General features: G+C 44.9%; 1 protein-coding gene across 2 annotated transcripts in view; it reads right to left on the bottom strand.

Moving 5' to 3' along the window:
• The window catches only part of PRKCI (protein kinase C iota), a 74,018-nt gene that overhangs the window by 22,824 nt on the left and 25,077 nt on the right, over window positions 1–26,117 (bottom strand). The window contains exons 3-8 of one of the 2 annotated variants that reach the window (XM_029064226.1): window positions 12,667–12,756; window positions 7,108–7,158; window positions 5,133–5,218; window positions 4,122–4,262; window positions 3,251–3,341; window positions 102–160 (exon numbers count right to left, since the gene is read on the bottom strand). In XM_029064226.1, the coding sequence (XP_028920059.1) occupies window positions 102–160; window positions 3,251–3,341; window positions 4,122–4,262; window positions 5,133–5,218; window positions 7,108–7,158; window positions 12,667–12,756 (518 nt within the window). The remainder of the gene's footprint in view (window positions 1–101; window positions 161–3,250; window positions 3,342–4,121; window positions 4,263–5,132; window positions 5,219–7,107; window positions 7,159–12,666; window positions 12,757–26,117) is intronic. The other variant, XM_029064227.1, reaches the window with a different exon arrangement.

The raw sequence follows: 26,117 nt of genomic DNA, 5'->3' as shown, positions 1-26,117 counted from the left end.
TCAGTTCAAAATGCTTTAAAACATATAACACCTTTTTAAAAAGTTAAAATTACTTTTCATAGAATTATTAGGACTTCGAAAAGCAAGACAAATTATTTTACCTCCTTTTCCTCGCCAACATGATCCAAACTCTCATGGCTTGAGGGATTATATGGTATCACTAAAAAAAACAACAACAAGAAAACCCATCACCAATCTAAGTGGAAAAACATCTAAACTACCATTAACATTTTGAAAGAATGTTAATCATAGAGAACTCTGCATTATTTTAAAAAAAAACAATTTTCCACTGTAAGAGTCTGCCAGTATTCTTTAATTTTTGAATTTTCATTCCTTATGTTCTGTCTAAATAAGACTGATTTGATTATTCAAAATTATCTAGGTAGAAGTCATCTAGATTGCTATACTGATTAATATTGCTTTTGTGCCTATGCATAGAAAATAATTACTGTATTAGGAAAGAATAATGAGAAAGTACGCTACTAGTATGCAGCAAAACATTTACACATTAGAAATAAATCCCTCTGGGTCTTCCTAGAAGGAAAATGAAGCTCAATTTGAGAAGCATCTTGATGCCAAGTTAAAGTATACTTGGATCTCTTTCTCCTCAGGATACGGGCCCATGAAAAATTGGAAGGTCTCCATAATCGCCAATGACCTCATCCTTGTCATATTCACGGGACCCTACTCTATCGTAATTTTCCTTGACCACTGTGAGCACTGAAGACCACTCCCCTTCTCCCAGACCCTTCAAACTTGGTTTCTCTAAAGCCGTCCTCTCCCGATTCTCCTACCTCTCTGGCTGCTTCTGCTCAGTCTTTTTTGCTAGTTTTTTTTTTAAAAAAACAGTATTTGTTAAAGCACCTACTAGGTGCCAGGCACTGTACTCATCGCTGGGGTAGACAGATACAGGCTTCTCAGGTTGGACACTGTCCCTGTCCCACATGGGGTTCACAGTCTTAATTCCCATTTTACAGATGAGATAACTGATACACAGAAGTTAAGTCACTTGCCTAAGGTCACGCAGCAGACAACTGGCGGAGCTGGGATTCGAACCCTTGTCACTCTGATTCCCAAGCCCATGGTGCCTCTTCTGTGGCTAACTCTTCTGCTGGGCCTCCCAAAGCACTGTTCTGGGTCCCCTTTTAGTTCCCATTTATACCTACTCCCCTGAAGAATTCATCCACTCCCACAGCTTCAACTATCAACTCTACATGACTGACTCCCAAATCTACCCACACGAGCCCCCACCTCTGTCCTCTTCTGCAGGGTCACAACTCCTCCGGCCTTCGAAACATTTCTCTCAGGATGTTCCATTAGCACCTCAACATGTCTAAATCTGAACTCCTCATCTTCCCTCCCTTGACTTTTCCATCAATTCTGACAACACCATTATCGTCCCTTTGTCACAAGCCCGGAACCCTGGCATTATCCATGACCCTTTTCACTTCGTGACTGGCATACTCGGTCAGTCATCACATCCTGTCAGTTCTAGCTTCACATCTCCAGAATTTACTCCATCGAGACCACCAGCACACTGGTCCAAGGACTGGGTATAGCCCATCTTGACCCTTTCCAGTCTACTTCCTTCTGCTGGGAGGAGCATTATTCTAAAACACCCTGCTACGTGTGTCATCCCGCTCCTCAAAAGCCTCCAATGTTTGCCCTTCCATCTCCACATCAGGCAGAGACTCCTGACCACCAGTTTTAGGGCTCTGAATCAGCTCGCTCCCTGCTATTGAACCTCACTCCTCTCCCACTATACACCCAGCCCACACACTTCACTTCTCTATCCCCAGCCCCACTCTCTCCCTTCCTCTTGTGTCTCTCATTGCCAACCCTTCTGGATTGTGAGACCGTTGCTGGGTAGGGATTGTCTCTATCTGTTGCCAAATTGTACTTTCCAAGCGCTCAGTTACAGGGCTCTGCACACAGTAAGCGCTTAATAATTACGATTGAATGAATGAATGAATGAATCCCTTGCTTGTGACCTCCTTCCTGTCTGGAACTCTCTCCCCTTTCACATCTGACAGATCGCCACTCTCCCCATTTTTGAGGCCCAACTAAAATGGCATCTCCTCCAGGAAGCTTTCCCTGACTAGTCTCTCATCTCCCCACTTTAACTCTTCCTCCCTACTGTGTCACTTAGGCACTTGAGTCTGGAACTCCAAGCACTTAGTAGGTACTCATACAAACCCAGCTCCCACGTAACTGTATATTACCTCTCATTTAATGTCTGTTTCTGATTGTCATACAGCTTGAAGGGCAGGGCTGTCTACTCACTCTACTGTACTCTGAGAAGCAGCATGGCTTAGTGGAATGAGCCCGGGCTTGGGAGTCGGAGGTCATGGGTTCAAATCCTGACTCTGCCATTTGTCAGCTGTGTGACTGTGGGCAAGTCACTTCACTTCTCTGTGCCTCAGTTACCTCATCTGTAAAATGGGGATTAACTGTGAGTCTCACGTGGGACAATCTGATTACCCTGTATCTACACCAGCGCTTAGGACAGTGCTCTGCACATTGTAAGTGCTTAACAAATACCAACATTATTATTAAGCCCTCACAACAGTGCTCTGCACACAATAAGAACTCAATAAATACCATCAGTGGATCGTTCCTTTCTAGTCCACTAATTTCAAGTCTCCAGTGGGACACACATTTTACTCTCCCTATCTAAGAATTACCAATTGTCTGATTACACTTGTTCTCGGTGTTTTCACTTACTTGAAAGGGTAAAAGAATGATAGCCTGAATCCCTCATGGGACAGGAACTGAGTTTGACCTAATTGTATTGTATCTGCCACAACATTTACCATAGTGCTTAGCACAAATACCACAATTCTTCTTATTGGTGGTACTTCTGAGTTACAGAAATTACTATCTGACAGAGAAAAGGTGCAGACAGCTGTCTTCTTCATTAAAAGAAATTCACAGTACTTCAGTCAACTGAGCTTGAACCTTCCACTGAGAAAATTACTAATTTGTTTTTACTTGAGCTGCCCATTAATTTGTCTGAAACATTTAAAGATCTAGTTACATATCATATAAGAACCATTAAGTTCCAGTTGGCCTGAAAGAATGAAAGTACCTCCCAACACAAACAACCACTATTCCTCAATTAAACGATTAGTGAGTTTCTAAAATGCTCAGCCATACATATCAGAGAATTTTCATGGACATCTTAAAATGATACAATTATTTACAACAGGTCATTTGGACAAACGCCTGTGGAAGTTTTTCTACCACCTACCTGATTCCCTTCGGCATGAAAAAGAACCATTTTTACCTGGCTCCACGTTGTCTGAATGCATGGATGACTGATCCATGGGCATCAATGGCTCCTGTAAACATTTCGAAAGATTTAATATTTTGTTTTAAAAATGCTATCACTTAAATCCTGAAACTGCCTAAATGCAGAAAAGCAGGGAGAAGCTGGAATAAATTCTTAATTCTTAACATTGAAATCTTTCTCACGGCATTTTGCTGCAATACTGAGATAGGTCGCCCAACACTCTTTGGAGATCATTGATGCCCTTCTTATTTCACAAACCAGAAAATGAGCCCAAAGGCAAGTAAGTTAAGAACTGACGTGAAATCTTGGAGCTTTAAATTCTTCATTTGTGTTCAAGTCATTTCTCAATTTCTGTGCTCTGATGTCCTCATTTCAGGTAAGAGCGAGGAACAAATGGAACCTGCGAAGTCATAAAAGCTTCTTCCCACCACTGGCTGACAACTATCTTAAGAACAGCGTAGTCCATCCATACCAGTTTTCAACAAGTAAGAATCTTGGACAGTCATTCAATCGTATTGTATTCAGTCGCATTTACTGAGTGCTTACTGTGGGCAGGGCACTGTACTAAGCGCTTAAATCTGACGTGGGACTGTAGCAGCCGCAGCTGCAGTCAACAACAAAATGAATCACTGTAATTTTTGAGTCTGGGCATGATCAAAAATTTTAATCAGCTCCAACTAACTACCCTTAACGGTACTATTTCCTGTGTCCTCTTCGTACTCCGAGATCACAAGTAACTGCCTCTGAGGGAACACCCCCCATTTACTCCAAAACAGGTGTTATTAGTCATATCCTTTTACAAATGGGTTAGCAGTTAATGGTGTCTTACAGGTGGTAAAGAATGCCGTCCGCATTCTATGGTGACAAGTTTGTGACACTTCTTGTGAACGAGTAGTTTGCAGTTGATACACTTATATCCCTGACGTCCGAGTCCCCAGATCCGGTCAGTGCAGATGGCACAATGTGCTCGCTGAAGAGGACAATTCAACAAGAGATTTATTATCATTATATTTCATGTATTTATATTCAACATTGATAATTTTAATGTACTCTTATTTAGATTAGTACAAAAACTCAATGACCTCATTATGACTAAGCCACCCTACATAAATGGGATTCTACAGCATAAAGAAACTCTAATATAAAATGAGTCTCTCCACCCCATGTCATAGCCTCTGACTTATGTTCAAATTTCCAACATTTTATGTCAAACCATATCTTCACTTCTGCAGCCCGGGTAAAGCTAGTGGGGAAATAGAGTTGAAGAGGATTCAGTTTTTAAAATGGCAAAGATTCACCACTATATCGGTGTTTTATTACAAGTCTTACGATTTTGGGGGACCTTAATTAAGCATTAAGAACGAGAATTCCAATTACACAAAACCTACAGGTTGTCCAGAGGTCAAACAATAGCGGTGTTCTTTGGCAGATCAATACATAATGTCCCTTTCCTGCTCCCAGCCATTTCAGTAACGCTGTGACTGTCTTTCCACAGGAAACAAACAAAAAGGGTTGGGAAATACTTGACGGTGCAGGGTTTTCTTTTTAAACTAATGAACTTACAATTTTCTCAACACTTTCCGCCGCAGTAAAGAGCACAGAAACCATTCATTTTCAACTCAATTACAAAGAGTTTTATATATTGATACACACACATCTTGAAGATTTATTTTTTGGTTAGTGGAAGTGACAAAAGAACCACTGTCATTTCTTCTCAAACAAAGGCCAAAGTCCATTTCTCTTGGCAACAAAGCTACCTCTATGTGTCACTGTGCAGAGCAAAATCCGACTTCACTCAAATTATCAATAGTACAGTCAACACAAAAAAGGGCTGATTTACCCTGTTGAACCGCTTAGCTTGGAAAGTATGGCCATTTGCACAATAAAGCTTCCTCCAGCGGCGAGCACCTCGGCGGTAGATGGATTCTGAAAAGAGACGTAAAATGCCAAAAAAAATGGACTGGTCGGGAGAAAATAAACATTTCAAAATGACTGTCCCTTTCGCTCTGGCAGTTGGTTTTTCATGGGGCAAAGGATAAAGAAAAACTAGCGCTTTGCTGCAATTACTGGCTCCCGGGAGAGCAGAAAATTCTCAAGGGAGCCAGAACAAATGACACCCTTTGAGCCTAAGTGTTTGAAAACATCATTACTGCCTTTCTCGAAACACACCAGAAGAAAGTGACCCTTGGAAGATTAAATCTACTAAGCCCACCTCCATAGTTTAGGGGTTTCTGGAACCACACAACACATTTCCAAACTCGGCCAGACTCTCTGTAACGATTAAAACTGATGCTACCGTTTTCTACTGGGGAAATGGAGCTGTAAAAGCTGAAACAGTCTAAAAAGGCACTCTAAGGAGCTGGAAGGGACCTCAAAAGATCATCAGGTTCAGCTCTGTACCCCCAGGCAGGGAAATGACTCAGCCGGTTAGGACAGATGGCTGATTATTCTTTTCTTAAAAAACCTTTGGGGTGGAAACTACCGAAATGAGAAGCCCATTCAGTGTTCTTTCTCCCCCTCTTTAATTGAAGCTCACTTCCTCTTCTCCCTGCCTCAGTTGATCTGGTCAGCAATCCCTTAAGAAAACGTCTTCAAATAAATATCCAAAGGCAGAGAGTCAGTCACTCATTAGAATGGTCAACTTTTATTTCTGTAAATCGTTTAAAACCAGGGAACATTCTCTCCAAACTCTCCCATCTTTAGATCATAACTTGCGGTCAGGCTTGAACTTTGGCCTAGTGGCAAGAGCATGGTCTTGGGAGTCAGAGGACATGGATTCTAATCCCGAATCTGGCACTCATCTGCTGTCTGATCTTGGGCAAGTTGCTTCACTTCTCTCTGCCTCAGTTACCTCATCTGTCAAATGGGGATTAAGACTGTGAGCCCCAGGTGGGACAACCTCATTACTCTGTATCCACCCCAGCGCTTAGAACAGTGCTTGGCACATAGTAAGCGCTTAACAAATATCATAATTATTATCATTATTACTCTCCGAATTGCATCTTTCTCTCTGAAGATATGAGTGGGAATAAAAAGTACCCTTCATTCTGACACACAACGGCTGAGAGGATTCACTCATTCAATCGTATTTATTGAGCACTGTGTGCAGAGCCCTGTTTTAAGCACTTGAGAGAGCCCATAACGATCTTACAGTCCACCTGAAGTTAACCAAAGCAGGCAGAGTGAGTTAGGAGGAGAAAGTTTACTAGGAGAAAGACAGAGGTGATAGAAACAAAGTTAAAACTATTAGAGGATAGAGTCAGATTTTTTTTTTAAATTTATGGCATCTGTTACGTACTCTTTACATGTCAAGCACCGTTCTAAGTGCTGGGGTAGATACAAGTTAATTACATTGGACACAGTCCCTGCCACATGTGAGGCTCACAGGATAAGTAGGAGGGACTTGTCAAGGAGAGAAAATGAGACTGGAAGGACCATTGATCTGACTCAAGATGGCATTTCGTATGTTCTCATATTTCTGCCCTGCAGCTCTCTCAAAAAAAATACCAGTTGAGACAATTTGCAAATTCACCTGCCCGGAGGCAGGCTGGGTGAACTGAATGACCTCTTAAAATGCTTTCAGCTTAATGATTCTAGATAAGAAGAATTTTGGGCCTGGAAGGATGATTAAACACTTGAAAAGAAGATCAAGGGAGATGGCAAATCTCCTTTGCTGCAGGAGGCAGATGGGCTCCCTTGAGGTGGCTTCCAGTCTACTGAACAATTCCAGGGCTATATATATGACTGCTTGCTTGTTGTTAAATGGGAAATTACTTTTCACATGAGGTATAAGTGACATAAAGACATCCACTCACTATCTTCTCCCGGACAGGGCATTCCAGGCCTTTCTGGGACACAAGGGAACACTACAAAAAAGAAAAAAAAAATAGATTAACCAGCATTCTTTTAAGTTTATATACTTTATTCAAAAAAGGGATTTGAGAATTTAAGGATTGGGGGGATTCCACTTTACTCCCCTTTCGGTTGACTAGAAGATAATTGGCTTTCGGTCATTTTGTATTTAATGACTTTATTATCAATCAATGATTTTTGAGCGTTTTCCGTGTGTACTTGGGAGAGTACAATATAACAGAGTTGGTAGACACATCCCCTGCCCTCAGTTATGAAACTAAGAACTTATTCTACGCCAACCGTTGAGGAAGATACGGCAATCAGACCAGCCACAGTCTTTGCCTTACTAGCAGCTAACAATCTGAGAGGTAGGGGAGAAGAGGCATCTTATCCCCATTTTACAGAAGAAGAAACTGATCCTTGGAGAGGTTCAGTGACTTGCCCAAAGTCATTCAAGAGGTTTTCATGTAGTAGTATTAATAATAATAATATTAAATATGCTATGTTAGGCACTTACTATGTATCTATGTAGAGAAGCAGCGTAGCTCACTGGAAAGAGACTGGGCTTGGGAGTCAGAGGTCATGGGTTCGAATCCCAGCTCTGCCACTTGTCAGCTGTGTGGCTGCGAGCAAGTCACAACTTCTCTGGGCCTCAGTTCCCTCATACGTAAAATGGGGATGGAGACTGTGAGCCTCACGTGGGGCAATCCTATTACCTTGTATCTACTCCAGCGTTTAGAACAGTGCTCTGCACATAGTAAGCGCTTAACAAATACCAACATTATTATTATTATCTAACACTGTACTAAGCCCTGAGGTAGATACATACAAGGTAATCATCCTTGTCCCACATGGGGCTCAGAGTCTAAGGATGAAGAAGAGCAGGTATTAACTTCCCATCTCATTCATTCAATATATTTACTGAGCACTTCTTGTGTGCAGAGCACTGTACTAAGTGCTCGGGAGAGTATAACAATAAACAGACACATTCCCCGCCCACAACAAGCTTACAGTCTGAGGCACAGAGAAGTTAAATGATTTCTCTGGTTACATAGTAAGCCAGTGGTGGAGCTTAAATTAGAACTCAGATCCTACGATTCCCAGGTCTGTTTTCTTTCCACCAGAACGTGACGTTTGATTGGAAATTTTCAAACTGGCAACCCCATCACATCACTAATTTTCTCTGACTTCTTAGGCAATCATTTACGCTCAGGGTCCCACAGTTTCCTCATCCATAAAACGAAAGCAACAGCCTAGACGTGCTTTGCAAAATATCCAAAGGGAGAAAAAGAACAATGAAGAGTTTTGCAAAATACAAAATGCAGCATAACAGGCTCAGCAATCCTTGGCAGAATTTAGTCAATCCCTGACTCAATCAATCACATTTACTGAGTGCTTATTACGTGCAGAGCACTGAACCACTTGGGAAAATATAAGAGTTGGTGGACACGTTCCCTGCCCACGACGAGCTTTTGGTCTGGGGGGAAGACAGACATTAATATAAGCAAATTATGGATATATAATCAGAGCTGTGGGGCTGAGGGAGGGGTGAATAAAGGGGGCAAATCCAAGCAAGGGCGACCCAGAAGGGAGTGGGAAAAGAGGAAATGAGGGCCTAGTTGGGGCAGGTCTCTTGGAGATGTGCCTTTTAATACGGCTTTGAAGGTAGAAGGAGTGATTGTCTCTCGGATATGAAGGGGGACAGTGTTCCAGGCCAGAGGCAGGACGTGGGCGAGAGGGCAGCGGCGAGACAGACGAGATGGAGGTACGGTAAGTAGGCTGGCATTACAGGAGCAAACTGTGCAGGTTGGTTGTGGTAGGAAATCAGAAAGGTATGGTAGGAGGGAGCAAGGTGATTGAGAGCTTTAAAGATAATGATGAAGGAGGTTCTTGAGGAGTGAGGAAACATGGACTGAGTGTTTTTAGAGAAAAATGATCTAGGCAGGAGAGTGAAATGGGAACAGACAGGAGGCAGGGAGGTCAGCAAGGAGGCTGATGTGGTAATCAAGGCAGGTTAGGATATGTGCTTGGCTTAACATGGTCTCAGTCTCCTTCTGACTGAGGAGAGTGACCTACTGGAAAGAGCGTGGGCCTAGGAGTCATAAGACCTGGGTTCTAATCCTGTTCTGTGACCCTGGGCAAGTCGGTTAACTTCTCCGTGCCTTTTTTTCCTCATCTGTAAAATGGGGATAAAATATCTGTTCTCCCTCCTACTAAGACTGTGAGCCCCATTTGTGACAGGAACTAATAATAATAATAACAATGTTGGTATTTGTTAAGTGCTTACTATGTGCAGAGCACTGTTCTAAGCGCTGGGGTAGATGCAGGGTAATCAGGTTGTCCCACGTGAGGCTCACAGTCCTAATCCCCATTTGACAGATAAGGTAACTGAGGCCCAGAGAAGTGAAGTGACTTGCCCACAGTCACACAGCTGACAAGTGGCAGAGCCGGGATGAGAACCCATGACCTCTGACTCCCAAGTCCGGGCTCTTTCCACTGAGCCATGCTGCTTCCCTACTAGGATCTAGTTCCTAGATCAGGAACTACAGCTGACCCGATCATCTTGACTCTGTCCCAGCGCTCAGTACACAGTGCTTGGCACGTAATAAGTGCTTAATGAATATTATTATTATCATCAGGAACTCTGGAGTTTAGATCTCAAAGTAGTAGAGAGGGCAGCACAAAAGCTCCAGCTCCCATAAATCCCTTACTCAGCCAACTCTCCCTCACCCCATCTTGGTTCAGGCTCGCAAACACAAAAACGTTGCTGAAATCTGTTATAGAAATTCTAAAATAATAATTGCACCGAAAGTAGGGCACAGCGGGGCCGTACCGTATTTATACGGAAACTAACCTAGTTAAAGTATATGAGGATACATCTATCAATACCCCCTCTCTAAATAAACTCGGAGTTGAAGATCTGAAAATTTAGGATCATTTAACCTAACTGCAAAGAAATGGATTTGGTGACCTAATTTAGCCAAAAGCCAAAGGCAGAAAGCTGAGTTTGAAAGGAAGACTTGAGGCAGTCTGTCACAGAGTTTTCTGAGAGCAAGCACAAAAACCACCTGGCTCTGAAATAAACACTTTAGCTGCTTTGGGCGGCTGACCTCCACTTGAGAACAAGAGGCGGTGTACAACGTTTGAACTGTGCGTGCGTCAGGTGGGTCTGGGATAGCTTCTAGACTGGAAGCTCCTTTTTAGACTTTTAGCTCGTTGTGGGCAGTGGAGGTGTCTGTTTATTGTTATATTGTACTCTCCCAGACGCTGAGCGCGGTGCTTTGCACACAGTGAGTTCTCAATAATTACGACTGAATGAATGGTTTCTGGATACAGGGGGCTCTGGACAGTGTCATATATTGGGGTCACCTCAACCAGCATTTGCACCCCAGCCCACCCTGGGCACTGCCAAGGCTTCTTTTAGACTGGAGAACAGCAGAATGAGGAGACTAGTAGGTTGTGGGCTCTAATCCCAGCTCTGCCCCTTATCAGCTGTGTGACTGTGGACAAGTCACTTCACTCCTCTGTGCCTCAGTTACCTCATTTGTAAAATGGGGATTAAGACTGTGAGCCTCACGTGGGACAAACTGATTACCTTGTATCTACCTCAGCGCTTAGAACAGTGCTTGGCACAGCGCTTAATAAATACCATAATTAGTAGTAGGAGTAGTAGAGAAGTAGTGTGGCCTAATGGATAGAGCACGGGCCTGGGAACCAGAAGGACCTGGGTTCTAATCCTGGCTCCACTTCTTCATTCATTCATTCAATCGTATTTACTGCGTGCTTACTATGTGCACAGCACTGTACTAAGCGCTTGGAATGTACAATTTGGCAACAGATAGAGACAATCCCTGCCCAATGATGGGTTCACAATCTCAACGAGGGAGACAGATGGCAGAGCAAAACAGAACAAAATAAAAACAAGACAACATCATCAAGATAAATAGAATCATGGGGATGTACACCTCATTAACAAAATAAATAGGATCATAAATAATGTATACAAATGAGCACAGTGCTGAGGGGAGGGGAAGGGGGAGGAGTAGATGATGGGGGAGAAGGGAGCGGGAGCTCAGTCTGGGTGCGATCTTGGGCAAGTCCCTTAACTTCTTGGGGCCTCAGTTCCGTCATCTGGAAAACGGGGATTAAGACCGTGAGCCCCAGGTGGGACATGGACTGTGTCCGACCTGATTTTGTTTTATCTACCCCAGCACTTAGAACAGTGCCTGGCACATAGTAAGTGCTTAACAAAAAACGAATGGGAGAGAGAAGAAGATAATTCATAAATCTACAGAAGCAGCATGGCCTGGTGGAAAGATTACAGGCCTGGGAGTCAGAGGATCTGGTTTCTAATCCTGACTCCTCCACACATCTGTGTGACCTCGGACTTGAGACCCTTAACTTCTCTGTGCTTCAGTTCCCTCATCTGGAAAATGGGGATTAATTCTGTGAATCCCACATAGGACACGGACCGTGTCCAACCTGATTTCCTTGCATCTACCAGGGCTTAGTTCAGTGCCTGGCACTTAGGAAAAACTTAAATACCATTTTTTAAAAAAACCACACACATACACAAAAAACTATGATCCTCTCAGTTTGACCTTTGATCAAAAAGACTTCAGCAGGAATGATTGAGAACTCTGTCCACTGACCACTTCAGAAAAGTGAAATGTAGATTGCATGACAGGTGATCTACATTAATGCAGTTTGGGAAAAGGGAATAAATGAGGTGATCAATAAAAATCAAAGCAATATAACTGTGTTAGGCCACAAGATTTTTAGGTGAGTTTTATTAAGTTGGTAAAATGCCAACATTACTGGAAGTTTTTTCAGTACACCCAATTCTCCAATAATGGGAGGGGGTGGTGTTTTTGCAGAATTCCAAGGTAAGAACTTGCCCTGAAATACTTTTCTGCTCCAACACAGAGTGCACGTTCACACTTTCCTCCAATACCACGAAGCACCGTACCCAAAGAGGCTCTTGCTGCCGGATGAATCCTCCTTATTTTTCTAATAACGTTCGTGCCAAAACACGTAATGGAATGAAACATGGGCTGTGGCAGAACTGAGTGTACTCCAAAGTGAGTTTCCTCATCTCGGTGTCTTGAAGCCAGGATAGAGTCCAGTGAGGAAGTACTGGAATTATAATTTAAGCCGACTGGGTTTTGTGGCACGGAGAGTACTACGTGATCTGTATTTGAACAAAAGCAGCTAAAAGCCTTGCTCAAGTCGAACAAAAGAAAGGAAGGGAACCTATTTCAGGATTTAAGTGGGAGTAGAAGTTTAATTATGGAGATTCTCATTTGTCTGTTGAAAAACACTACCTGATTCAATTCCTACACCTCACCCTAACCATTCCCTTGAAGTGATTCATGGGCATTCACTGACCGAGGGGACAGAGAGGAGAAAGAATGGGAGAGAAGAGAGATTGATTTAAGGGGATTTTTTAAAAAAGAAGAATTCTTGGGGCTATTCCAGGAATGTAAAACATTCTTGAGTATAAACAATTACGATTACTTTACCATGAATTAAGAGCTCTGAATCCTTGTTTAGTTCATACAGCCGAAAGGCTTCCTCTAACTCCAACTGAGATGAAACTGTACAGGGGTCTCCTAAAAAGGTGGAAAAAAAAAAGTGCACATTTAAAGTTAGCTCTACGTGAAAACACGTAACAAGACAAGTGGACCATGGTAATAAGAAAATTTCACAGTAGAGAGGCCTCGCAAGGAACCCTGTTTTTAATTTAAAAAAAAATACGAAAGGCATTTCCTGTTTTGAAGAACGGATGAGGCTTGCTCAATCTAGTCAGTAGAAGCAGCATGGTGTAGTGGATAGAGCATGGGGCTGGGAGTCAGAAGGTCATGGGTTCTAATCCTGGCTACACCACTTATCTACTGGGTGACCTTGTGCAAGTCACTTCACTTCTCTGTGCCTCAGTTACCTCATCTGTAAAAGGGGGATGGAGACTGTGACCCCCACGTGGGACACGGACTCTGTCCAACCCGATCTGTACCCACCCCATTGTTTACTACAATACCTGGTACACAGTAAGCGCTTAACAAATGCCATTATTACCATTAGTCCGAAAGACTCCTTGGTCTGGGCCGCTGCTTACAGGAATTGATGATAATAATAAGGATAATACTGATGATGATGGTATCTGTTAAGCGCTTACTATGTGCCAGGCACTGTACTAAGCGCTGGGATGAATACAAGCGAATCGGTTGGACACAGTCCCTGGCCCACGTGGGGCTCACAGTCTCCATCCCCATTTTACGGATGAGGTAACTGAGGCCCAGAGAAGTGAAGTGACTTGCCCACGGTCACACAGCAGATAAGTGGCCGAGCCAGAATTAGAACCCACGACCTTCTGACTCCCAGGCCCGTGCTCTATCCACTAGGCCATGATGATCATGTTACGGGAGTGCACAGTGCTTTCTCCCTCGCTCTCATCTCTGCCACTTGTGTGCAGGGCAGTGGGTGCAACAAGAGATAAGACAGGCACGATTGCAACATGACAGAGTACACGCAAGAACCTGACAGACGCAGGCTCGGACAGTCTCCCCCTGTAGACTGTAAACTCACTGTGGGCAGACCATGTGCCTTATGTTATATTGTTTGGAGGTGTATGTGACAACCTAATTAAATCAGTGGTATTTACTGAGTGCTTACTATGTGCAGAGCACTGTAAACTAGGCACTTGGGCGCCTACATTACACCAGAATTAGCAGACAGGTTTCCCGCCCATAATGAGTTTAAGTGCTTAAATGGAAGTAGGGGGATTATAAAATCGAGAGATTAGATGCTTGGCTAATCATTTTTTCCCCAGTGTCCCGTTTGAGACCTACATCTCTCTTGAACCTTCTTGGCTTCTGCAATTTCTGCTTGTTCATATTCAGGACAACCTGCAAACTACCTACAAACAATAAACTGATTAAGCACTTAACTGTGTGCCAATTCATTCATTCATTCAATGGTATTTATGGAGCACTTACTATGTGCAGAGCACTGTACTAAGCGCTTGGAATGTACAAATCGGCAACAGATAGAGACAGTCCCTGCCCACTGACGGGCTTACAGGCTAATCGGGGGAGACAGACAAAAACAATACCAATAAATAGAATCAAGGGGATGCACATCTCATTAACAAAATAAATAGGGTAGTAAAAATATATACAAATGAGCAGACGAGCTCAGTGCTGGGGGGAGGGGAAAGGAGAGGGGAAGGAGCGGAGGGAAACGGGGGGAAAGCGGGCTTAGCTGAGGGGAGATGAAGGCGGGGGTAGAGAGGCAGCAGAGGGAGCAGAGGGAAAAGAGGAAGCTCAGTTTGGGAAGGCCTCTTGGAGGATCACAGTGCTGATCACAGTACTAAGCACTTGGGAGAGGACCCTACAACAGAATTGGTACACATGACATCTGCCAAGAATAATAAGGAGCTTACAGTCTTGAGGGGAAGACAGACATTAATATAAACAAATTATGGCTAGAATAATATTAATGGTATTTGCTAAGCGCTTACTATGTGCCAGGCACTGTACTAAGCACTGGGGTGGATACAAGCAAATCAGGTTGGACACAGTCCCCGTCCCACAAGGGGCTCACACTCTCAATCCCCACTTTACAGATGAGGTCGCTGAGGCACAGAGAAGTAAGTGACTTGCCCAAGTTCACACAGCAGACGAGCGGAGGAGCCGTGGGGCCGAGGATGAGGTGAATAAAAGGCCGCAAACCCAAGTGCAAGGGTGATGCGGAAGGGAGTGGGAGAAGAGGAAATGAGGGCTCAGTCAGGGAACGACTCTTGGAGGAGATGTGCTTTTAATAAGGTTTTGAAGATGGGGAAAGTAAATCGCCTGCCAGAGACGGAGGGGAAGGGGGTTCCAGGCCAGAGGCAGGAGGTGGGGGAGGGATCAGTGGTGAGTTAGACAAGATCGAGGTACAGTGAGTAGGCTGGCATTAGAGGAGCTAAGTGTACGGAGGTGGATGGGCAACCACTGGAGGTTCTCTAAGGAGTGGGGAAACGTGACCTTAACAATTTTATACAAAAATGATCTGGGCAGCAGAGTGAAATATGGACTGAAATGAGGAAGAGAGAGGAGTCAGGGAGGTCAGTAAGGAGGCTGATGCAGGAATCCAAGCAGGATGGGATGAGTAATCGTATTAACAAGGTAGAGTTTGGATGGAGGGGAAAGGGTGGATTTTAGCGACGTTGTGAGGGTGGAACAAATGGGATTTGGTTCCAGACTATGTGGGTTGAATGAGACATAAATCAAGGATAATGCCAAGGTTACAGATTTGTGAGACAGGGAGGACAGCGGTGCCGTCTACAGTGACGGACTAGTCACGGGGAGGACAGGGATTGGGTGGGAAGATGAGGACTTCTGTTTTGGAAATGTTTCCTTGGAGGTATCAGCAGGACATCCAAGTAGAGATGTCCTGAAGGCAGGAAGAAATATGAGACTGCAGAGAGGAGATCAAGAAAGGTCAGGCTGGAGATGCTGACTTGAGAATCATCCACATAGAGATGGTGCCAAGAAGCAGCACGGTCTAAGGAATAGAGCACGGGCCTGGGAGTCCGGAAGGACCTGGTTTCCAATCCTGTCTCCTCCACTTGTCCGCTGTGTGACATGGGGCAAAAATCACTTAACTTCTCTGTGCCTCAGTGACCTCATCTGTAAAATGAAGATTAAGACTGTGAGTCCCACACAATACATGGTCTGTTTCTTACCCAATTAGCTTAGCACATTGTCCAGTACACAGTAAGCATTTAACACACACAATAAAAAAAATGGAAATGGCAGTTAAAACCATGGGATTGAATTAATAATAATGTTGGTATTTGTTAAGTGCTTCCTATGTGTAGAGCACTGTTCTAAGCGTTGGGGTAGATACAGGGTAATCAGGTTGTCCCACGTGAGGCTCACAGTCTTCATCCCCATTTTTCAGAGGAAGGAACTGAGGCACAGAGAAGTGAAGTGACTTGCCCACGGTCACACAGCAGACAAGTGGCAGATCCTGGATTCGAACCCATGACCTCTGACTCCCAAGCCCGGGCTCTTTCCACTGAGCCACGCTGCTTCTAGTTCTCATGTTCTTGGTGTAGAAGGAAAATTGAAAGGGGCCCAGAATCCAGGGACCCCCGCAGTTAGGGGGTGGGAGACAGAGGCGGAACCCGTGAAAGAGACTAAGAAGGCGTGGCCAGAGAAACAGGAGGAGAAACAGGACAGGTCAGTGTCTGTGAAGACAAGGGTGGAATAATGTTTCCAGGAGAAAGGGGGTGGTCCACATGGAGAAAGGCAGCTGAGAGGTTGAGGAGAATCAGGATGGAACAGAAGATACTGGATTTGGCAAGGAGCTCACTAGTGACCTTGGAGAGGACATTTTCAGTGGAGTGAAGGAAGGAGAGAAGCCAGACTGGAGGGGAGGCAAGAAGGGAATTAGAGGAGAGGAAGAAAAGATAGCGGGTGCAAACAACTCCCTCAGTGAGTTTGGAGAGGAATGGTAGGAGGTAACAGAGTCATGAGACCAAGGGAGTGTTTTTAGTGGTTTTTTTAGGGTATGGGAGACATGAAAATGTATGATAATTTTATTAGGGGATGACATTTTAAACCAGAAATCCCTTTGCAAATATCTAGAATGGAACATTCACACGATCCTATCTATGATATTGTAATTTTTTATTGGCTGAAAGTTGGATAGATTGTGGAGGTAACTTTTCACACCTGAAAAACCACACCACTTTGGAAAAGCGGGGCTCAAAACTGTTAAGAGAAACCAACTCGGTCAGTGAGAAACACCGACTCTGTTAGAATCTTTTAAGAAAGCATTTATCGAGATGTTGAAACCATGAAGCTTGCTGAATTGTACTTTCCAAGCGCTTAGTACAGTGTTCTGCACACAGTAAGCGCTCAATAAATACAAGTGAATGAATGAAGCTGATCCTGGAAATAAATGGACCACAACCTTACCCCAAGACGGAAAGCAGAGAACGCTATGGTGATCCTTTGCGGTAGTAACCCTGCTAAGGCGTGAGAGCAGCCAAAGCTTTCAACATTTTTTCTTGACCCAAAGGAAACAGAAGCTTTTAGTTATACAGAGGCAAATTCTTGGCAGATGAGGTAAGTGAAGGCCCAGAGAAGTAAAGTCACTTGCCCAAGGTCACATAGCAGACCAGTGGCAGAGCAGGGATTAGAACCCAGGTCCTTCTGACTCCCAGGCCTGTGTTAAACCACTAGTAATCCACTAGTTACTTGGCAAATTCTGCTGCACGTATGCAAGGTCATATAATTAGGTAGCTCCTTATATTTTCTTCTTGTAAAATATTCATGATATCTCAAGGCAAAAAAACCCAACCTCAAAAAACCAACACTCTCCTGCTTTTGCAGAAGTATACCAAGAAAATCTATAGAGCCTGAAACACCATAAAGAACCATGAAAATCTAGCAGCTTGAAAAATGGACTGTCTTCCTTGGCAGAAAAGTAACGCAGTATGGAGCATTAAAAACAAAATTTAAAATATCTGTGCATTTGACCAAATAAATGGAGTTGAGCCTTGTTCAATATTTTGGTTCCTTGATTTTTAAGCACCTCAAAAGACCTTGGATATAAATAAGTCGTCATCCAATTTAACCCGTCTACTTCACTTCTCGGTGCCTCATTTACCTCATCTTTAAAATGGGGATTTAAAACTGTGAGCCTCATGTGGGGCAACCTAATTACCCTGTATCTATCCCAGCGCTTAGAATAGTGCTCGGCACATAGTAAGCGCTTCACAAATACCAACATCATTATTATTATTATTACTCAAGAGAACCGTTTCATGTCCAAAGATTCTGCAATCACTCATGCTCCAGTACAAGCAATGGCAATTAACACCACTTCGATCAGTGGTAACCAATAGTATTTATTTATTGAGCGCTTACTATGTGCAGAGCACTGTACTAAGCCCTTGGAATGAACAAGTCGGCAACAGATAGAGACAGTCCCTGCCGTTTGACGGGCTTACAGTCTAATCATTTTGCACAGACTTGGGAAGGTTCAGGCACATAAGGAGGAAAGGAATGTGTGTGAATAGACCTCATGATTCCACTGACGTTGGAAGAGAAGATCCCTCCTACTTGGCCTGTGAACTCCACGTGGGACACCCGATTATCTTCTATCTACCCCAGGATTGAGCTCAATGCTTGGCACATAGTAAGCACTTACAAAAATCACTATTATTATTATTAGCGCTCTAGTGTCCTATTGCCACAATCTTGGCTAAATTTCCTCCCTTAATTGGGTGCCATTTCTTAATCTGAAAAATGGGGTTATACCACGGTGGCATTTGTTAAGCGCTTCCTATGTGCCAAGCATTGAGCTAAGCACTGGGGCAGACACAAAGTAATCAGGTTGGACACAGTCCTCGTCCTACATGGAGTTTACAGTTAAAGGGAGAGGGAGAAGGGGTACTGAATGCCTTTTTTTACAGATGAGGAAACAGACACAGAGGAGTGAAGGGATTTGATCAAGTTCATTCAATCGTATTTATTGAGTGCTTACTGTGTACTAAGCGCTTGGAAAGTACAATTTGGCAACAGATAGATACAATCCTACCCCAACAACGGGCTCACAGTCTAGAGTTCTAGTTAAGCCTGAAGGCACACAGTAGAGCTGGGATTAGAACCCAGGTCCTCTCTTAGCCCTGAGCTCTTCCCACTAGGTCTCGCTGCTTCTCGCAACAGACACCCAAAGACACACATATACACCAGAGGCTAAAGCAGCATGGCATAGTGGATAGAGCATGGGCCTGGGATTCAGAAGGTCATGGGTTCTAATCCCAGCTCTGCCACGTGTCTGCTGTGTGACCTTGGGCAAATCACTTCTCTAAACCTCAGTTACTTCCTCTGGAAATAGGGATTAAAGCACTTAATCACCTTACCCCCTCTCCTATCTTACCTTGCTCCTCTCCTACTAAAACCCAACGCACACACTTGGTTCCTCTAATGCTAACCTTTTCACTGTAGCTCGATCTCATCTATCTCACCGGCGACCTCTTGCCTACATCCTACCTCTGGCCTGGAACGCCCTCCCTCCTCACATCAGACAGAAAATTCTTCTCCCCTACTTCAAAACCTTATTGAAAGCCCATCTCTTCCAAGAAGTCTTCCCTGACTAAGCCCTCCTCTCCTCCCACTGTGCCGCTCCTACTTGCTCCTTCATTCACCCTCCCTCCCAACCTCACCCCCCACATATGTATTCGTATATATCTGTAATTTATTTATTCATTTATATATCTATTTATTTATATAAATGTCTGTGTCCCCCTCTGGACTGTGAGCTTGTTGTGGGCAGGAATGTGTCTGTTTGTTGTTACATCGTACTCTCCCAAGCACTTAGTATCCCGGCTCTGCCACCTGTCAGCTGTGTGACTGTGGGCAAGTCACTTAACTTTTCTGTGCCTCAGTTACCTCATCTGTAAAATGGGGATTAAGACTATGAGCCCCATGTGGGACAACCTGATTCCCCTGTGTCTACCCCAGCGCTTAGAACAGCTCTGCACATAGTAAGCGCTTAACAAATACCAACATTATTATTATTATTACACTGCTTAGCACACAGTAATCACTCAACAAATACAGGAGGAGGAGAAGAGGAAGAAGAGGAGGAAGAAGAAGAGGAGGAGGAAGAAGAAAAAGACGACGACAACTAGGAGCTCGATGTGGGACAGGGTCTGTGTCCAGTGCTATTTGGAGAATATAATAAACATGTACATTGCCCAGCCACAAAGAGCTTACAGTCCAGAGAGAGCTGGAACTGGGTTAAACTCAGGAAGCTTTGGCTCCAGGCCATCCCAAATGGGGCTCACAGTCTGAATCCCCATTTTACAGAGGAGGTAACTGAGGCAAAGAAGTGAAGTGACTTGCTCAAGGCTACAGAACAGACAAGTGGCGGAGCCCGCATTCGAACCCATGGCCTTCTGACTCCCAGGCCCGTGCTCTCCCCACTATGCCATGGTGCTTCCTATATATTCATTCATTCATTCATTCATTCAATTGCATTTTTGAGTGCTTACTGTGTAAGAGCACTGTCCTATGCACTGGGGAGAGTACAATATAACAATTAATGGATACATTCCCTGCCCACAAGCTTACAGTCACGACGGGGAGACAGACAATTAATATACAAAAATGACAGCTGTGTGCTTAAGTGCTCTGGGGCTGGAAGGGGGGGATATTGTACATTCCAAGGGGTTAGTACAGTGCTCTGCACATAGTAAGCACTCAATAAATACTACTATTGAATGAATAATAATGCTGGTATTTAAGCGCTTACTATGTGCAGAGCACTGTTCGAAGCGCTGAGGTAGATAGAGGGTAATTAAGTTGTCCCACGTGAGGCTCACAGTTAATCCCCATTTTACAGATGAGGGAACTGAGGCCCAGAGAAGTGAAGTGACTTGCCCACAGTCACACAGCTGACAAGAGGCGGAGCTGGGATTCAAACCCATGACCTCTGACTCCCAAGCTCGGGCTCTTTCCACTGAGCCACGCTGAATGAATAAAGGAAGCAAGTCGGGGTGACGCAGAAGGGAGTGGGAGAAGAGGAAATGTGGGACTTAATTGGGGAAGGCCTCCTGGAGAAGACGTACTTTCAATAAGGCTTTGAGGGGGGAGGGTGATTGTCAGATGTGAGGAAGGGAGGGCGTTCCAGGCCAGAGGGAGGACACGGGCCAGGTCTTTATATTTTAATGGCATATGTTAAGTGCTCACTACGTTTTCAAACACGGGAAACAGCGTGGCCTAGTGGATAGAGCCCAGGTGTCAGAGTCAGAAGGACCTGGGTTCTAATTCCAGCTCTGCCATTTTATTATCATTATAATTACTATTATCGTACTTGTTAAGCACTTACTATGTGCCATGCCCTTTTCTAAGCTCTGGGGTAGATGCAAGTTAATCAGGTTGGACTCAGTCCCTGTCCCACTTGGGGCTAATAGTCTTAATCCCCATTTTACAGAAGAGGAAACTGAGGCCCCGGGAAGTGAAGGGACTTGCCCAAGGTCACACAGCAGACAAGTGGCAGAGCCAGGATTAGAACCCAGGTCCTTGTGACTCTCAGGTCCATGCTCTATCCACTAAGCTGCTTCTCTACCCGCTGTGTGATCTTGGGCAAATCACTTCACTCCTCTGGGTCTCGTGACCTCATCTGTAAAACGGGGATTGAGCCCGTGAGCCCCACGTGGGACAGAGCCTGCATCCAACCCCATTTGCTTTTATCTCCCTCAGTGCTGAGTACTGGGCCTGGCACGTAGTAAGCGCTTAACAAATACCACATTTCTTACCAGTGTACCGATTAATTACGTTTGACACAGTCCCCTGTCCCTCGGGGGGATTCGTGGTCTAAGTAATAATAATAATAATAATGATGTTGGTATTTGTTAAGCGCTTATATGTGCAGAGCACTGTTCTAAGCACTGGGGTAGATGCAGGGTAATCAGGTTGTCCCACGTGAGGCTCGCAGTTAATCCCCATTTTACAGATGAGGTAACAGGCACAGAGAAGTGAAGTGGCAGAGCTGGGAGTCGAACCCATGACCTCTGACTCCGAAGCCCAGGCTCTTTCCACTGAGCCAAGCCGCTTCCCCAGCGTGGGAGAGGGAGTAGGAGAACTCCCTACTAGGAGGGAGAACAGAACTGAGGCACAGGGAAGAAGCTGAGTGACTTGCCCAAGGTCACACAGCGATAACTGGCAGAGCTGGGATTAGAACCAGGCCCTCTGGCTCCCAGACTGGTGCTCTTTCCACTAGGCCATCCTGCTTCTCTATTATACGCTACGATTTTCCTTTCAGCTGACTCCCGGAGGTGTTTCAAGGATTAGTTAGATTACATCTCCAGAGCGCCTGGGAGTCAGGCACTCTGTAAACAGAGGTGTATTGGCTGTTTTCGGGTAATCTTCCCGACTCAAATCGAAACAGTACAAGAGAGCTATTGACGGAATAGACACAGAATGAACAAATACAATTAAGTGAAGAAAAGAGCATGAACCTATAGAGCAAGGGTAAGAAAAAGCCTTATGGAGGTCAATTCTTTCTCAATTCAGGCCTTTCACCCAGAAGTTCTAAGAGTTGCAGGGAAGGAGAGTCACCGAATAGAGAAGCAGCATGGCTCAGTGGATAGAGCATGGGCCTAAGGAATCAGAAGGACCTGGGTTCTAATCACAGCTCCGCCACCTCTCTGCTGTGTGTTCTTGGGCAATTAATGATAATAAATAATGGTGGTATTTGTTAAGCGGTTACTATGTGCAGAGAACTGTTCTAAGCGCTGGGGTAGATACAGGGTGATCAGGTTATCCCACGTGAGGTTCACAGTCATAACCCCTATTTTACAGATGAGGGAACTGAGGCACAGAGAAGTGAAGTGACTTGCCCACAGTCACAGAGCTGCCAAGTGGCAGAACCGGGATTTGAACCCGTGACCTCTGACTCCCAAGCCCGGGTTCGTTTCACTGAGCCACGCTGCTTCATTTCACTTCTCTGTGCTTCTGTTACCTCATCTGTAAAACAGGCATTTAGACTGTGAACCCCATGTGGGACACCACACTGTCATTTACAGAGAAGCAGCGTGGCTCAGTGGAAAGAGTCCAGGCTTGGGAGCCAGAGGTCATGGGTTCGAATCCCGGCTCTGCCACTTGGCAGCTGTGTGACTGTGGGCAAGTCACTTCACTTCTCTGGGCCTCAGTTACCTCATCTGTAAAATGGGGATGAAGACCGGGAGTCCCACGTGGGACAACCTGATGACCCTGTATCTACCCCAGCGCTTAGAACAGTGCTCTGCACATAGTAAGTGCTTAACAAATACCAAAATTATTATTATTATTTGCAGACCAGACTTTTATGGGCTTTTTTCCTTAAGGTATTTGCTAAGTACTTACTACGTACAAAGTGACAATAATAAAACGCAGATACTATCGTGAAATACCTGCTACAGCATCATGCAAATTGAAAGCTCTCAAATACTACGGAGAACATGAGATATGCACAAGGACATGAGATACGTTCTAAACACTGGGGTAATAGTAATAAAAACCATTAATAATTATGGTATTTGTTAAGTGCTTACTATGTGCCAGGCACTGTACTAAGCGCTGGGTAGATACAAAGCAATCATGTGGCTCCGCTACTTGTCTGCTGTGAGTCCTTGAGCAAGTCACTTCACTTCTCTGGGCCTCAGTTACCTCAGTGGTAAAACGGGGATTGAGTCTGTGAGCCCCATGTGGGATAGGGACTGTGTCCAACACAATTTGCTCGTATCCACCCCAGCGCTTAGTACAGTGTCTGGCACATGGTAAGTACTTAACAAATACCACAGTTAGTATCATTATTGTGTTGGACATAGGGCTCACAGTTTTAATTCCCATTTTACAGATGAAGTCAGTGAGGCCCGGAGAAGTGATCTCTGATCTCCCTTCCTCCTCTCTCGCCCCGCTCCAGTCTATTCTTCACTCCGCTGCCCGGCTCATCTTCCCGCAGAAACAATCTGGGCATGTCACTCCCCTTCTTAAACACCTCCAGTGGTTGCCTATCGACCTCCGCTCCAAACAGAAACTCCTCACTCTGCTTCGAGGCTCTACGTCACCTCGCCCCTTCCTACCTCTCCTCCCTTCTCTCTTTCTACCGCCCACCCCGCACGCTCCGCTCCTCCGCCGCCCACCTCCTCACCGTCCCCCGGTCTCGCCCATCCCGCCGTAGACCCCCGGGTCACGTCCTCCCGTGGTCCCGGAACGCCCTCCCTCCTCACCTCCGCCAAACTGATTCTCTTCCCCCTTCAAAACCCTACTTAAAACTCACCTCCTCCGAGAGGCCTTCCCAGACTGAGCTCCCCTTCTCCCTCTACCACCCCCCCTTCACCTCTCCGCAGCTTCACCCTCTTTTCCCCCATTTCCCTCTGCTCCTCCCCCTCTCCCTTCCCATCCCCTCAGCACTGTACTCGTCTGCTCAACTGTATATATTTTCATTACCCTATTTATTTTGTTAATTTTGTTAATGAAATGTACATCGCCTCGATTCTCTTTAGTTGCCATTGTTTTTACGAGATAGTCTTCCCCTCGACTCTATCGCCATCGTTCTCGTCCGTCCGTCTCCCCCGATTAGACCGTAAGCCCGTCAAACGGCAGGGACCGTCTCTATCTGTTGCCGACTTGTTCATTCCAAGCGCTTAGTACAGTGCTCTGCACATAGTAAGCGCTCAATAAATACTACTGAATGAATGAAGGAAGGAAAATGAAGTGACTTTCCCAAGGTCACACAGCGGACGGAGCACACAGGGGAGTCAGGATCAGGATCCTCATTCATTCATTCAATAGTATTTATTGAGCACTTACTATGTGCAGAGCACTGTACTAAGTCTTGGAATGTACAAGTCGGCAACAGATAGAGACAGTCCCTGCCGTCTGACAGACAGACGAGAACAAAGGCGACAAATAGAGTCAAGGGGAAGAACATCTCATAAAAACAATGGCAACTAAATAGAATCAGGGTGATGTACATCTCATTAAACAAAATAAACAAAATAAATAGGGTGATAAAGATATATACAGTCGAGATAAAGAAGAACCCTCCTTCTGAGTCCCAGGCCAGTGCTCTATCCATCAGGCCACACCGCTTCTCCTTTAACATACCAAATCCAATTTTGGCCAAAGTGACAATAACAGAGTGCAGATACTATGCTGTAACACCTGTTACAGCTTCACGCACACTGTAAGCTCTCAAATACTATTGAGGGTATGAGATATGAATAATTTAAGGCGGGAAACAAATCCTGAAGGAGAGCCAAATCGATTGCAATGTTCCAGGACGGTATCCCAAGTAGCTTCCCCATCCAATAACGGAAGTATCCATTTGGGGAACCGGATCAAAGAGGTCGATACAAGTAGCGATGTGACCTAGTGGAGAGCAAACAGGCCTGGGAGTCAGAAGGACCTGGGTTCTAATCTCTACTTTGTCACTTAATAATAATGTTGGTATCTGTTAAGCGCTTACTATGTGCAGAGCACTGTTCTAAGCGCTGGGGTAGACACAGGGGAATCGGGTTGTCCCACGTGGGGCTCACAATCTTCATCCCCATTTTACAGATGAGGGAACTGAGGCACAAAAAAGTGAAGTGACTTGTCCACAGTCACACAGCTGACAAGTATGTGATGATGATGGCATTTGCTAAGTGCTTACTGTGTGCCAAGCACTGTTCTAAGTGCTGGGTACCACGGGCAAGTCACTTCACTTCTCCGTGCCTCAATTACCTCATCTGTAAAATGGGGATTAAGACTCTGAGCCCCATGCAGGACGGGGATTGTGTCCGACTTGACCAGCTGGCATCCAGCCCAGCGCTTAGTAGAGTGCCTGGCACATAGCGAGCGCTTAACAAATATGATTTTAAAAAAAAGCTGAGCTATTTGCTGCTTCTCAATAAATGAAACCTTTGATAAAGGTTCAAGGCCATCGGTAGAGACGATCCCTGCCCACAGTGGGTTTACAGACTAGAGGGTGAGATAGGATATTAAAATAAATTACAGATGAGTATGTACGTAAGTGGGGGGTAAATATCCAACCGCTTGCCGAGTACACAGCCAGGTGCATAGGTGTCACAGAAGGGAGGGCAAATACGGTGGGAAAAAGAGAGGTAAGTCGAGGAAGCCTTCTTAGAAGGGATATGATTTTAGGAAGGCTTTGTAGGTGGGGAGAGGGGTGTTATGTCAAATACGAAGAGTGTTGGGAGGGAGGGTCTTCCAAGGGGTTGGTAATAATAATAATAATGATGGTATTTGTTAAACGCTTACTATGTGCCAGGCACTGTACTAAGCGCCGAGGTCGATACAAGGAAATTGGGTTGGACCCAGTCCCTGTCCCACAAGAGGCTCACAGTCTCAATCCCCATTTTACAGATGAGGGAACTGAGGGCCAGAGAAGGTAAGGGACTCGCTCAAGGTCACACAGCAGACAGGTG

Source organism: Ornithorhynchus anatinus, chromosome 1 (assembly GCF_004115215.2).
Source record: "Ornithorhynchus anatinus isolate Pmale09 chromosome 1, mOrnAna1.pri.v4, whole genome shotgun sequence".
Lineage (NCBI taxonomy): Eukaryota > Metazoa > Chordata > Mammalia > Monotremata > Ornithorhynchidae > Ornithorhynchus > Ornithorhynchus anatinus.
This window is presented reverse-complemented; position numbering and strand designations above follow the sequence as displayed.